The sequence below is a fragment of the Thalassophryne amazonica genome, chromosome 17, assembly GCF_902500255.1.
Source record: "Thalassophryne amazonica chromosome 17, fThaAma1.1, whole genome shotgun sequence".
NCBI lineage: Eukaryota > Metazoa > Chordata > Actinopteri > Batrachoidiformes > Batrachoididae > Thalassophryne > Thalassophryne amazonica.
The window spans coordinates 54,963,435-54,979,872 of record NC_047119.1 but is presented as its reverse complement, the minus strand read 5'-3'; the positions used below and the strand labels follow the sequence as shown (position 1 = coordinate 54,979,872).

The following is a 16,438-nucleotide window of genomic DNA, read 5'->3' as shown; positions in this document are numbered from 1 at the left end:
AACATACCAACCAAAGCAAACTGAGTTATGGGCGGTGCATTTAAAAGGAACCGAATGACTTTGTTTTGAGTACACTGTAGCCTCTCTTTCAATGTCTTTGTTAAATCAGAGTACTGTGAGGTGCTGGCATAGTCTAAGGGCCCTGTCCCACTGGCGTTTAGGAGGATTTGCGTATGGATTGCGACACAAATTGGCCCATATTCACCAAACATCCGCAATATCCGCGTAACATGCCTGTATGAGTCGGCCGTCATCCGAACACGCCCGTGATCATCCGCAGAGGCACGCATGTCCGCAGCCAGGATTTTTGAGTAGCTCAAAAATCTGCATGCGGATGACATCCGCCTTACATACTCCATACATACTCAATTCATACACAATGCAGATGCCGTGCACGCGCAACACGTGCACAATGCATTCATAATACACCCATAATACTGCCGTGATAATCTCAATGTGTCGGATCAGTTTCCTCACTACATGCATTATATAACCGTGATTGTTCATCATATATTCACTATATATTATTAACATATCCGTAATTCATACTCGGACATTTGTCATTTTTGGCCATTTTTGTTGCGGACGACAAAGAACGCCCGTAATTTGTATACTCAATTCATGCGCAATTAATCCTCTCCCCAGTGGGACAGGGCCCTAAATGACAATGGATGAAGGCAGATACGAACATCCTCTTGGTTAAGTTGTTGACATTACTTGATTTCCTACAGAGGAATCTGAGTTTTGCATTTGCATTTCTGATAACATCTCTGGCAATGTTGTCTGCAGATAGATATTGGGCAAGAGTGGCATCCAAGTATTTAATCTTGTTTGGCATTTCATTGTATTAGAATAGAATAGAATAGAATTCCTTTATTGTCATTGTACAGTGGAGCACAACGGAATTTAGATGCAGCTCTCCTGATAAGTTAAGAAAAAGAAAGATAAAAGTATATACAAAAGCAATACAGAAAATAAAAAGTAATATGCAAATATATATGGTCATATACAAATACTGTACATGTAGTGCAAAGTGGCGGACTGTGCAAGTGTAGCAGACATTGGCAGTAAATTCAATTATTAGTGTAGCAGATAGGCAAAATTATTGTGCATTTTGTGACTAAAACGTAAAATTTGGCATACATATTCTAAATTAAGTAATGTTCATTTTCAGATGTGGAGGTATCCTGGAGCTGACTTCTAATGACCTACAGTAGTCAATGAAGAATTACACAAAGGTCAAAATTTAAAAATGTTCCAGTCATATTGAAAAGTGTACCATACTATTTGTCTGATCATAAGGATTCCAAAAAGGTATAGTTGAGACTATCCTTGACTAAATGTTGTGGAGTTACAGGGTAAAAAACAGCAAAACAATGACAAAGGTCAATTTCAGTTTTGCACAAGGGTTAAACGTTAAAGTTGCACCAGTTTTGGTAATAAAGTGATGCAAATTATTGGTTGAGCTAATAGGATGAATAAATGGAATAGTTTTATCTGTGATGAGTTCTTAGTCTCCAGAGTAAAGGTCAAACAAGGTTGACGTCTATTGGATTCTATGACATGTGACATATGTTACCCCGTAATATAACTAAGCATGACAGATGGTGCAAACTATTCCTTTTTAAAACCTCATTAACTCAACCAATAATATGCCTCACTTTTTACCAAAATTGGAGCAACTTTATCTTTTGACCCTTGTGCAAACTGAAATTGACCTTTGTCATTGTTTTTGCTGTTTTTAACACCATAACTCCAGAACATTCAGTCATAGACAGACCAAACTATGCCTTTTTTTCTGAATTTTGTCAAATAATGTGGTGCACTTCTCAATATGACTGGAACATTTTTCAAGTTTGACCCCTGTGTAATTCTTCATTGACCCCTGCAGGTCATTTGAGGTCAGCTCCAGGATACCTCCACATCTGAAAATGAACATTACTAAATTTAGAATATGTGTACCAAATTTGGTGCTTTAGTCACAAAATGAACAATTGTTATGGGGATTTTAGCTAAGCTGCACCAATATATTTGGGTGATTTCACATTATAAGGTGCAGTTTAAGGTGTGTACTGTGTTTAGGATGAAACTCTTGTGGCTCAAGCCCAGACTGCTCTGTCACGTTTACCAGATGGCAGCAGTTCAAAGTGACTATGGAATGGGTGCGTAGGTTCTCTGCAGATGGTCCTTGCTTTCTTGAGGCAGTGAGTGTAGTAGATGTCCTCCAGTTATGGAAGCTGCAACCGACGGCTCCCTCAGCTCTTGACACCACCTACTGTCATGCTCTCTGGTCTACTGCAGTGGAGCTGCACCACACACAGATGCAGAGTGTTAGGATGCTCGCGGTGGTGCAGCAGTAGGAGAGCAGAACACGCTGAGACAGTCCATTTTTCCTCAGCGTTCTCAGGAAAAAGAGATGCTGTTGGGCCCTTTTCAGTAGAGGATGAGGTTGTCTGAGATGTGGTTCCCAGGACCTTGAAGAATGAGACTTGTTCCACACAATCCCCATTGATGAAGATGGGTGTGTGTTCCTTATCCCCAGATCTCTGGAATTCAATGATCAGCTCTTTGGTTTTTCCAGGGACAGGTTGTTTGTTGAGCTCCACCTCGCCAGATTCTGCACCTCTGCTCTCAAGGCTGACTCATCACAATGAGAGATCAGCCAATCACAGTCATGTCACCTGCAAACTTTGTGATGGTGTTCGAGTTACGTGCAAGCACACAGTTGTGAGTGAACAGCGAGCACCGGATTGGGGAAGGTACACGGCATTGTGGGGTGCCGATGTTCAGGGTTATGGAAGCTGACGTGTGTGGACCTGAGCGCACCACTTGTGGACATCCTGACAGGAAGCTGGAGATCCAGTTGCACCGTGGTGCACTGAAGCCCAACTAGTACAGTTTGTGGATGAGCTGGTAGGTGATAACAGTGTTAAAGGCAGAGGTATAGTCCACAAAGAGCATCCTCGCATATGTCCCCTGGCCCTCCAGATGTGTCAGGACAGTGTGAAGAGTTAGAGATGGCATCATCTGTAGATCTATTTGCTCTGTATAGAAATTGGTGTGAGTGCAGAGTTGGTGGGATTTTGACCTTCATGCAGGGTAACGCCAGTCTGTTCTCAGCACATTACAGCTGAATGGTATTTTGTTTATCTAATCTATCTGTAGAGCCAAATAAAACTGTTTCAGATTTTCAAACATGAATAGAAAGCTTGTTGTCAATCAGCCATTCTCTAACTGACTCAAGCTCCGAGGAGAGACTCTGCTCTGCATCCTCTGTATTAGCACCCAGTACTATAAGGGCAGTATCATCTGCATATAAAAGCATTTTACAGCGAACGGCTGATGCAGTGTCATTCATTGAGTGTTGTTAGAAGGAAAGGTGATGTAACACAGTGGTAAACATACCACTGTCCCAGCTTTTTTGAAACATGTTGCAGGCATCCATTTCAAAATGAGCAAGTATTTGCACAAAAACAATAAAGTTGATCAGTTTGAACATTAAATAACTTGTCTTTGTGGTGTATTCAATTGAATATAGGTTGAAGAGGAGTTGCAAATCATTGTATTCTGTTTTTATTTACATTTCACACAATGTCCCAACTTCATTGGAATTGGGGTTGTATAAGGAAGAGCAGTGGCCCAATAATGGACCCTTGTGGTACATGATGCCTGCGTGATGATTTGGCAAGAAAGTTTATTGCACAAATTTTTTGGTCTGTTCAAAAATTAACCAATGCACAGGTGCTGCCCTGCAGCTCAGGCGAGGAGACAGTGAATGGCTGTGAACTTCACACTAAACTGTGCAAATTTCCTCATGGATGCCGTTCGCAGGCTGTCGCAGTCCAGTACGATAATAACCTATGGTGACAACTAATGTCTTGGGTACCAGGTCTCTTTGGAGAATCCTTGGGTACCACTGGAATGGTTAAGAAAGTGAATGGTTACTTACAGAGACTTGGATGAACAGTATCATTTCCATTTTGAAGGAACACCAGCTACAAGGTTTTGGCCAGATGGTGCATCTTTGGGCATGTTCCAGCATGCAGATACATTGCTGTTTAGGTCTCCGGTGGGTGGAGAAGGACAAGATGGCACTCACGCATCACATTGGCTGTGGCAGATTTGGGCCCTCATTCCCTTTCTGAGACAATTATAATACCTAAACAATCAAGAAATATACTTAGTTAATCAGTTCAAAAAACATTTCCAGGGTCATATATGTATAGTCATGTAATACACCTTGCGGTGCAACTTGGACACAATGCCAGTGATGAACATGGGATCATTGGGTGTTTTGGGGCTTATCACCAGACACCCTCCCCTGGGTGACCTAGTTGGGGGTGATCTGGCCCTGACTTGTATCCAAGTAGCTCACTTCCCCACTCATCACTCCTTTTAATCCAGAGCCACCAGCAAGTTTATCAACTGCTTCCAAGATGTTCTTGATGGCTCTTTGTTTCTGCAGTCCACAGATGCCTAAAAGTACTCGGACCCGGTATAAAGAACATGCTGTAAAGCCCCAACAGCCCACTTCAAAAGGTTCACAGCGAGCGTTCCACCCCTACCTCTGACACTCTGCTACTGGAGAGCCATATTTGGCTCTCTTCCTCTCTTGCTCCTTTTCTAGCCTGTCTTCCCAGGGAATTGTCAACTTCAGCAACACCACTTGCTTGGTTGCCTTGGACATCATGACCATGTCTGGCCTAAAAGTGGTAACCGTGATGTTGTCCAAGAACTTCAGTTGCCTGTCAAGATCAACCAAGAGTTGCCAATCCCTCGCCATTGAGAGTAGCCCACCCTGCGTTTTCGGTTGGGGTTGTAGCTTCTCTCCGGCACATACAAAGGTGATGGAGTGTGTTGAAGGGTGTTGCCACTTGCTGAATTTCAAAGATGAATTTCACACAATTTTTACAACGTTTCAGTAAGTACATAAGCTGAATAAAATCTCATCTTTGCTGTGAGTTCAAGTTGTACTGAGGATTTGCTGTTTTAAATATTCTAAACATTCTGTTTAATTTTGTCTGAGTCTCTTCCAATAACCTGTTTAATAGGAATCCTTTTATTTTCATATAATTGATAATAAAACTGATTTTTGAAAACAATATGAAATACTATATTCAAATAATAATATAATGTAACATATCAATCAAAACATTGACCCAAATGAAATAAAAAGTGCTTATTGTCAACGATCAAACATCTTTCATTTGTACCAAGTGGCTTTTGAATGTCTGTATTGGATCAAAATTTATATTATTTCTACCTCAAATGTTAGAATGTAAGTCGTTGGCTCACATGTGGCTCACATATCAATCCACACATTTCACAACAAACCTAAATGTCCCTGATTCACATTATCAACAATAACTACTGTATTTACATCCATATGTGTTTAATCCTTCCTGTATCTCAATGTGTGTATATATGTCGGACCATGTTGTAAAAATGTCTATGTTTTTCTTAAAATTTTTGTATCCCAATGTCAACCATGTCTTAACAAACGTACACTTTGTCTGTTAAAACTATGTAAGACTAAGTACACCTCTTTGTACATCTCACCTTCAAACACAACCTCATACGACCATCCATGAAAAATCTACTTAAGCTCCCAATTTTCTATAGGAACACAAACTTCCTACAGCACTGCACTGGTAATGGTAATTCACCATAATTAAATGTTTTTTTTAATTGTCACACTTTTGTAACATTACCTACCATATCTTATGGCATGTCGTGATTCAGCATCACGAAATACACGTTAATCTATTGGTTTGTGATATTGTCACGAAAAGTGCAAAATTTTCGTAAGGGGAACACAAATTTATTCTAATACATTCCGTGAGGGGTGCACGTGGGGGAGTTATGGTTAGGGTTAGGGGAAGGGGTAGGGTTAGTAATACTAAGATTTCAGAAAAAAAAAAACTGTCACGAAAATTTGACTAACTTCATGACAGGACCATGAAAAACTTGTGAGACTGGGTTGAACATTACTTAGCCTACTTTAGTGCAACATATAGCCTACCATAAATGTAAAAACAACTTCAACATGCTCTCCTTAATACTAGGATGAGTGGACCCTAGGACTAGTGGAAAATTCCCTTAACGAAATGAACCATTCAGAGAACCGATCAGTTCAGACAATGCTCTTAGATTTATGCTACGATGTTAGCAAAACCTCTTGTTACTGTTTCCCACTTTCAGTTAATGATGTTGTAAAACAGCTGCATTGGTTCACACATTTCATTGCCACCCCACAACTGTTGGCGACGCTATGCAGCACTTCTTTCACTTTGCTTATTTTGCTAAATACTGTTGGCATTAGCCATGTTGTGAGTTTGAGACAACTTTGATTTCTAAATGAACGCTGTGGAACTTGAACTTGATAGCACCATTTTATCAGTTGGTGAAGCTAAATTTAATTTAGGCAAAGCGGTGAAGAATACGAGGCCACAGCAACCAACTGAGCCGTCTACATGAAAATAAAAGACTTGAATCAGATTTCCTCTTAGTTCCATCTGAGCTGGACGACTTGAGTTAATGTGGACGATGCAGGAAGCCGTCAAGTGTTTAAACGGTCTGTATGAGATGCTTAAGTGCCTCCGTGGGATCGGCTCTTACACATAATACGTTTAAATGTAATCACATCAACCACACTCAGTCAATGCACCACCGAGCATCAGCGCAGCGTTTTTATCTCCGCTGGCCTCCGCTAATGAAGCTCTGGATGCTCATGTTGTCCACACATTTTTAACTCTGGTTCATCTTTGTTTGTGTCTCTCAGGAGAAGCGGAAACGGCAGAGTGAGATTGAAGATAAGAGACATCAGCTTGATGACCTGGTGCTGCAGCTACAACATCTCAAGGTTGGTGTGCACCTGTGCACGTGATGCCCAGAAACTTCACGAGATCAGGCGAATCAAACTCTCTGTGAAAACCAACATGAAATACACAAGGGGAAGATGAAATACAGGACAGAAAATGGAGTTTATTTGAGGTTTCGCAAATAAATCACACCTTTTTCAGAATGATCAGTTCTGTAATTATAGGATTTTTGTGCACTGTTGAAGTGTACTTTCTCACTCACTCATCTTCAACCGCTTTCTCCAATTAAAGGTCACTGGGGCTGGAGCCTATCCCAGCAGTCATGGGGCGTGAGGTGGGGTTCACCCTGGACAGGACGCCAGTCTGTCACAGGGACACATACAGACAAACAAACACATTCACACCTACGGACAGTTTAAAGTTTTCTTTCCACCTCACGTGCATGTCCGTGGATGTGGGAAGAAGTTGGCGCACCCGGAGGGAACCCACGCAAACACAGGGACAACATGCAAATTCCACACAGAAAGGTCACAGGTGGGAATCGAACCCATGACCTTCTTGATGTGAGGCAAGAGTGCTAACCACAAATCCACAGTGCTGCCCGAGTCTACTTTCTATTATTGGAATTGATTATTTTATTATTAGTTTATTTTGTTTAGTGCTTTGATTCCTGTTAAATTCCTATATAAACGGTCATTGTAGTTATTATTATTTATATCAAATGTGTTTTTATTTTGTTTTGTTGTTGTTGTTTTGAATTTGATGCTTGTATCACCATTTGCAGGATTCCGCTCTAAATAATCTCCGATCTGCTGCACTACTGAGACTCGTCATACCTTTAGCTCTGTCTTGTTCCTGCAGGCTGCATGTATGTTGTATCATTTATTTATGTTAGTTACTTTCTGACTGACATTTCGGACATTCCATCTAAAATATTTTAATTTTAAGGATCACGTTAAGATGGCCTGTTAGAGCAGAATTTCCTTCTGGTTTTCTTCTTTCTGTTAAAAAATGTTCAAATGCCAACACATCAAAACACATCCCCTAATAATGAGAGCCAGCCGCGTCGGTGAAGCAAGATTAATTTCAAAGAAATGTGATCAGATGTTCAGATTTATGAAGGGTTCTTGAAGCTTTCAAACAATGATGGATCATCTCTTGACCTCACACATTTGTTCAGAAGAACATTCTGAACACTGATACACCACGTGGTATAGCCCTTAAAATATGGTCATTTTCTGACCATGACTATGATTTGTGCTTGTCATTACATTTTGTGGATATAAAAAGCAAAAATAAATCAATAAATAAAATATAAATCTTAAAATAATCAATGTTCAGAACGCATTCCAAAATTTGGCTTTTAATCCCCCTTTTAAATTTTGTTAACTGCACCATTCTTGGAGAATTTCTCTGGAAAATCCTGCAGCATTAAATAGACGTCAGGTGGGGGGGTTACTCCCACGATACAGAGTAGTTTTAAAGCTTGAAATAAAAATACATTCCGTTCTCTAATTTATGCTTTAAAATGCATTTGGCATATGTGATTCCTTTATTAAATATGTTTATTTCCTGCACAGTGGTCCCAGTGGTTAACACCCACTTATGGAAGTATTGCTAAAAGAGGAACATTAATTAAAGCCACGTGCACAACATGCATTTAAAAAAAGACACCATGTGCAGCATTTTTACCTTCATTTGATTACAGTTCAGATTCTCATTTTTTAAATTATTATTCATATTAATAATTATTAACATTTAATTATTATTATATTATTATTAATTTTGTCCTATACATGTAGCTTTAAAAAGCTGCAGTCCCCCTTATTAGATTAACATTAACTTTAACCATAAAGCTGCAGTGTGCAGGATTTAGGGGCGTTTATTCACAGAAATGCAATATAGCATTCAGAACAATCTGTTCATTCGTGTTTGTATAACGGCTGAGTGGATCCTTGTGATTTGATTGGTGCAAGGGCGCAGTTTAGAACTAGAAATTGGGGGGGACAAAGTGCGAGGCCCGCAGGGCCGAAGCCCATAGGCAGGGGGTCTGAGCAACCAAAACAGTAATTTGAATGTTTTGAGAAGACCATAAAGTGGACACCATTTGACTTATGCAATTTGAAACTGTGGATATAAGTACTTTATTCTGAGAATAGCCAGCATTGATTTTATTAACATCATGGTGTAAAGAAGATATCACCACATGTGTAGAACTCAAAAAGAATGATAGGTTGAGTTTTCATTAAAAAAAACAAACAACTGCAATGTGGTAAAATATGAAAGAACAGGCTCTTAATAATTATTAACTATCGCATACTGTATTTTTTTTTTCTCAAGATTTGTTTTTGCATAAGTTTGAAAAACAACAGATCATAAGTTTAGGATAAATTACTTATCATGAATTTAATTTTCGAAGTGGCACTAATGACAACACTCATACTGAACATAATTCTGCTTGCATAGACTGATTTTGGAGATCGAGCAATAATTGCAGATGGGCTTTCTGAGGTCCCAGATAACTTTTCTGATTCCCTTTTCTAACTTTCAGAATTTAGTAAATTAGCATATGGTCCAATGATACTTATGTGTAGACACTAGTCCCTAGAGGCAACTATTTTTGGTTTCAAATCTGGGCAAATGCAGTCCCAGAAAATTCAGAATGTGACAAACAAGAAACAGGTGTTGTAAACAAGTCAATGCTGCTAAAAATACAAACTTGCAGAAACAAAGATACTATTCTGACATGGTTTTGCACATAAGACTGACATGGTTTGCACATAAGACTGGCATAGCATGTTTCAAGTACACACTTATAGAAGGTGGGGGGGACATACCATATTCTGTCCCCCCTGATTGAAAAGGTGGGGGGGGACATGTCCCCCCTATCCCCCACCAAATTGCGCCCATGGATTGGTGGCTTCTATGTCATGTGACATGGATTATTCATACCATTTGCCATTAGTTCTTTTTAGCGTGCAATTTTGGTGCTATATGAAATGTGCTATTGCACGCCCTGATCACCGCACATGCTCATACTACCGGAGGCGGTGTTTAGCTAAACATGGCGGGGTTTGTTTTGGTGGTGGATGATGATTTGAAGGTGCTAATTGACACTACTAATTCTTCTAACATACACATACACACACACACACACACACACACACACACACACACACAAAACAAATCAACCACGCTGTAAGCCATCTGGAGGTATGAACAGCAGTTAGGATGGAGTTAGGATGAAAAGCTGGACAAATTTCTGCCATGATTTTTTGCTGGAGTGAGAAAAGGACACAGCGTTCTGTACATGAAGTCAGTGGACGGCATCACGGACCACTGAAAGTAATTTTGGACTCCTATTTAAAGTTCATGTTGGACTGTTAAGCACCAGTGACAAACACCAAAATGTAAGTCTCTTTTCTGTTGTTTAGAAATTAATAAATATATCATATGACAAGGATCTATTTTTCCCATTATATATATAGAGAGAGAGAGAGAGAGAGATAGATAGATAGATTGCGGCTTTATTTTGACACAAAACATGCTTCTCTCAAAACGTGGCCCTGTGGAGAAAAACAAACCCATCTTCTTCTTCTATGGTGTTTAATGGCAGCTGGCATCCTTGTTGCATTGCTGCCACCTACTGCATCAGTCCATTATAGCAGTACCAAATAATCTCGAGGCCAGCGTCTTTCAAGTATCTAAAAAGCCAGCAATTCCCCCTCTCACTTGACCTTATGGCTAAAATACTTCCTATAGAAACTTCTTTCAGACCTTAAAATTGATTTCCTTCAGTTTTTACTCTTTAATAGATAAGCCACTCAAAAATGATGAAATATAGTTTGTAAAATAAAATATTTTGAGGGAAAATTAAAGCACTGTGGTAAATACTGTACAGGTATATTCACTGGTTATGATTTTTGTTATTTATGTAACATTGTAGCATTTGAAAGTGCTGCATTCTTGTGATGGCATTTCACAACATATTATTTAGAAACAGTTGATCTGGTGGTGGTATTTGGCATTATTATGCAGTATTGATCTGGTGATTGTCTTTGTTTTTTACTTTTTGTTTTTTAGCTCCCAATTTTCTACAGGAATACAAACTTCCTACGGGCACTGCACTAGTAGAATTAAATTACACATTTAATCAAATACTTTATCAGTTACATGTCAGCATTCAGAAATGTAGAATTTCTGTCTAAGTGATATACCTACAAGCCCTGCGACAGATTGGCGACCTGTCCAGGGTGCACCTCGCCTCTCGCCCAGTGACCGCTGGGATGGGCTCCAGCCCCCATGTGACCGTGAACTGAAATAAGCAGGCTTAGAAAAATGAATGAATGAATGATATACCTACAAGTAAATGCTTATTGCTCCTGAACGCATGCTACAGGACTGGGAAAGTCAGATTAGGTGTGTCAGCTGTGACATTTGGGCCATGTGGTGTGTTTCTGTGCCTGTGATCCAGCAGACAGGTGCCTCAGTGTTCATGACTCCAATAAATAGAAAAGTTAAAGGGAACACCCACATTTCAGGAGGCTGCAGCAGATAGATGGCTACTTTAGAGAGGTGAAGGTGGACCCGTTGTCTGCTTGGGTGATTGCTATGCAGGACTCAAGGTGGTTCTGTACTGTGGTGGATGTGGTGACACACAGCACTAGTGCATGCTTCAGACCCTGACCTGACCTTATTAAACAAAGCAGAGCAGGTGGTTCTGTGTGATAGGAGTGGGACTTTCAAAAGACGTGCCAGGATTTACGATGTGTCTTTCGACAAGACACTCTGCAAGTAACCTGCAGTGGTTTGACATCCCATCCATAGGGAATCATGAGCTTTGTTCAGACTTCAAATCATATTTATTTCACCTCTGATTCAAATCTGATCTGACTGATAGACTGTTCACATTATAATAGCAGCTGACCAGATCTGATCTGTGTGTCCTTGTGGCAATCCTCATTTTCCTGTCTTATCCACATCAGTTTCCCAACTAATGACATAGTGTCCTGCAGAGCATGTGCACAAAGCATGTAGCTGGATATTTGAAAATAACAGGGGGAATCCAACCTTAATCTCTCCATTTTTTGGACTTGATTACATTGTCAGGGTTTGAGGGGTTTTTTTTTTTTTTGGCTAACTGTTTTTATTTCTTTCTTTTGATCTGTTTGTTATTTTTCATATTTCATTGGTTTTTGTTTGTTTATTCTCTTGCTGGGTTTTTCTGCTTAGGTCAGTCTGTCTCTGCTTCTCTTGTCTTTCTCTTGGTTCTTGGTAATGGGTGTTTCCCTCTTTCTGGCCACGCCCTTGTTTTTGGTGCTTTCCATGTACACCTGTTTCTGATTTGCTGATTATTACTTAGGGGTTATATAAGCTCACTGATTGTGTTAGTTCCTCGCCAGTTTGTCGTGCCTTGTACCTTCATTCCAGCTCTGTACGTGCGTTCCATTGTCCTGCCTGTCTCCTTGTGAGTTCCTGGCCTCCAGCCTGTTGCAACAACCACATCGTTTTGCCTGATGATTTTTGTACTGCTGCTTTTCTTCGACTGCCTTCTCGTGTACCAACCTCTGTAATCCACTACAGTAAAGCCTTCTAAAAACCAGAGCTGTTTGTTTGAGCAATTCCTGCCTGATATATACAGATAGTTTGGGCTTTTGTGTGTGCATGCATGCATGTGTATGTGCGTGCTGCTGACTGGAAAATCACTAAGGGCCCTTGGGCAAGGTAATTAATCCCTAAATTGCTCCCAGTGTGTAGTGACCACCTTGCATAGCAGCACCCTGACATCAGTGTGTGAATGTGTCTGTGTGATTGGGTGAATGTGAGGCATAACTGTAAAACACTTTGAGCATCTGATGCAAATGGAAAAAGTGCTATATAAAAATGTGGTCCATTTGAGCTTTACCTGGAATGAAAAGTACCAGTTGTAACAAAACACACCTGGAATCTCATTTGAGTGTTCAGACCAAAACAGATTTGCCGTAAGTGTGATTTGAATCACATTTCAAACCACCTATGGCTTATGACTGAAACTATAGAGTTGCATCCACTAAGATAAGCACCAGGATGATTGATGTCGAGTATCGTGTGTTGGGCTTCTGAAAGCATAATGTTTTTATTCTTTATCAGTCACTGCCTTTTAATCTGGATTATATTTTGTGTCAGTCCCCTGAAAATACATACAACAAAATGAATGAAAAGACGCCTGTGTTACCCAAATCCACTCTGCGTTTTTCGGTCCACTGAGCTCAAGAGGGAATTGAACCCATGCCTTGAGCCACTGTAGGCTGTTTAGTTTTTTATTTGTTTTTTTTGTTTTTTTTTTTGCGTGTGACAACACACATGAATTCCAGATGTAATCAGCAGCTACTCACACGATCCCATTTAAGGGCCATTACATCTGAGTGCCACACAGTTAGGCAGCATGTTTGTTATTTGGTCTCTAGAGAAGCGGAGACCCGGGAGGAGAAACATGGATCGGAGCCCGAGCTGTGATGAGGGCATTTTGGCTGTATGGTTAATAATAAAAATCAAAAATACCGTGCGATCACAACTGTAATGGGGTCAGAACCCGAAAACTCCCTCACAGATAACAAACACAGTCAGCTCAAGTTGTTCTTGTTTACGTGTTGAGGGGCAGTGATTTTAAAAGGTGCATTTCTTTAATGTTTGTGCGATAAATGCCAGCGCTGTGTGTTTACACTGTTAATCTCGCCGTCTCTGCCTGAAGCTGTGTTTTGTTACCACAACAGAGCAGAGAAAGGAACGTTTAGCTTCACCTTTCAAGTGCTTACTGTCAAACCTTCACTTGGCTGGAAAACGCAGCGCTGACAGTTAACAGGACGAGCACCTACGTGCACACACACACACACACACACACACAAATTGTGTTTGGCACAAATTTACCCTGAATATTTTTTTTCTACCTGCTGTTTGAATTTGGCATCTGAGATTTTTTGTTTTATGTGTTCGCAGCTGCAGGACGGAGACGCTGATTTTCCACAGTTAACAGTCACCCACATGAACACGAAACAAACACTTTGCTCCATGCAAAATAGACAACATCCAAGTAAAAATGCCCCTTTGCGGTCAAATTTGAACTTGTTTGTGTGTGTGGGGGGGGGTGTGTGTGTGTGTATTTATTTATCAATCAATCAATCAACTTTTTTCTTGTATAGCGCCAAATCACAACAAACAGTTGCCCCAGTTTATATATGTATATGTATGTGCCATTGTGCAGTTTTTCTTTTTCTTTTTCATTAGTAGGTCCATAAAAGCCCAAATATAAAAGTTTCAGTGTTAATTTAAAAAAAAAATGAAAATTTCACAAGGAACACGTCTACTTTTCTTAAAATATCATTGGCCCATTGACTGTGTAATTTGAGAAACTTGTTTGTGTGCATATTTGTTTGTTGAACTACTCCTTCAAGGTGTCTGGGTCAATCGCCACCAAACGTGCTGTGTGCATGTAAGTTGATTCCAGAATTGATCTTAAAGGGATTGTTTTAGCAAAGGTCAAGGTCACTGGGGTCAACATCAACCTTCTGGTTTATCTGCCTGTTTGGTTCCTTGCTCCTCCAAGGTTCTTTAAGGCCCGGTCCCACTGTGGAGAGGATTAATTGCGCATGAATTGAGTATACAAATTATGGGCGTTCGTTGTCGTCCGCAACAAAATTGGCCAAAAATGACAAATTTCTCAGTATAAATTACAGATATATTAATAATGTATAGTGAATATATGACGAACAATCACGGCTGTATGATGCATGTATTGAGGAAACGGATCGGACGCGTTGCGATCATCACGGATCATATAACATATCATATTACGGATGTATTGAGAATGCATTGCGCACATGTTGCGGAAACAATGGTTGTATTGTGCGTGCACAGCATCTGCATTGCGGTCATAAAAGAAGCGCACTCAGGCCTTTCAGGATCACTATTCACACCAACACCACAGCCTCTGGAGCATTTGCTGGACTTGGACAAGTTGATTGGTATGTTGTTGGATGGCAGCAACTATCACACTATGTCTTTGGGGATCAATAACTACATCTGTACGTCTCCACACCTGGACTGGCACTGACTGGCAGGTATGTCGATTTCTGCCACATTTATATAGTACTTTGGGTTTACGGGAAGTGTTTGTTATGCATTTGCAAATTGTCCGTAAATCAAATTCAAAGCAGACGTAATACAAACGTTTTATTCGTGGCCAATCTGTATGCAGTCGCTACAACTTATTTTAGTTTGTAATAGCGTTTAGTTTGTAAAATGCTATATATCCATTTTACACACTGTCCCAGTCCACTGCCAAGTCACAATTCCCCGTCAGTTGTGGATATCAGCGGATAACGGCGGATATACAGGGCATAGATTGTGTATGTATTGCGTATGTAAGGCGGATGTCATCCGCAACCAAAATTTTGTGCAGCACAAAAATCCTGGCAATCGAAAAACGTGCCTCTGCAGATAATTGCGGACGTGTGCGGATGTCGGCCGACTCATACAGCATGTTTCACGGATATTGCGGATGTTTAGTGAATATGAACCAATTTTGTGTGCAATTCATACGCAAATCTTCCTAAACGCCAGTGGAACTGGGCCTTTACCCAATTTTTATTCATGATATGTGGAATGATAGTCAACACCAGAATGTCCCTTAAAGGGTTTTTTTTTTGCCAAAGGTTTGGTGTCAAAGGTCAAACTTGTTATTTTTCCACTCAGATACCCACCAGATTTGGTGTGTTCTGGAATGATTCAGCTATCGTCATACTTTCTAAAGATCTGCTACCATTGTGGTCAAGGCCACTGGTAATTCCTTTAGTATCCATTGAAAATTCTTCAGTTGTTTGGAGTATTTGGCCATTTGTTTCCTCTCAGACTCATAATATGGAGTCAGTGAGTCAGTGAGTGAGTACGTCTGCTCTCGCGCGCGTTAAAACAGATGCATCATTTCCCGTTGAGCTGTAACATGTGAACACTTTCAAACAGACAGTCAGTTAGTCAGTCTGTCCTTAGGCTCGGAGGCCCATTGGTTCTGGTGCTTATCTCCTGTGGATGATCACAGCTCCCCCCTGATATGATGCCAGTCCATCACAGGTCACTTCCCCAGCCGAGGTCAAAAACAAACTTTCAGGCTTTAGTTTTGTTTACAGCGTGGAAGTTTCTTCATTCCCAGACAGAATTCTGGCACTTTTAGATCATTTTATATGAATCCTCAAATGTTTTCCAGGGTGTCGAAACACGCCTGTTGAAGAGGGGGGAAAAACTTATCTTGCACCTTTTTTTCTGTTATGACCTCTTTAATTTGGGATTTTTGTGCATTATTGTAGTATATTTTTATTATTGCCATTCATTCATTCATTCATCCATTCACTCCACCCGCTCACTCCATTCAGGGGCCACAGGGGGCTGGAGCCTATCCCAGCCGTTATAGAGCATGAGGCGGGGTACACCCTGGACAGGAGGCCGGTCTGCCGCAGGGACACATACAGACAAACAAACACATTCACACACACACACACACGCAGACCTGCGGTCAATTTAACGTTTCAAGTCCACCTAACCTGTATGTCTTTGGATGTGGGGGGAAGCAGGAGCACCCGGAGGGA

The 16,438-nt window shown here is 40.5% G+C and overlaps 1 protein-coding gene across 1 annotated transcript in view; it reads left to right on the top strand.

The window, feature by feature from the left end:
* The window catches only part of LOC117529108 (A-kinase anchor protein 2), a 187,401-nt gene that overhangs the window by 26,545 nt on the left and 144,418 nt on the right, over window positions 1-16,438 (top strand). The window contains 1 exon segment of the mRNA XM_034191808.1: window positions 6,782-6,885. Coding sequence (XP_034047699.1) covers window positions 6,782-6,885 — 104 coding nt within the window.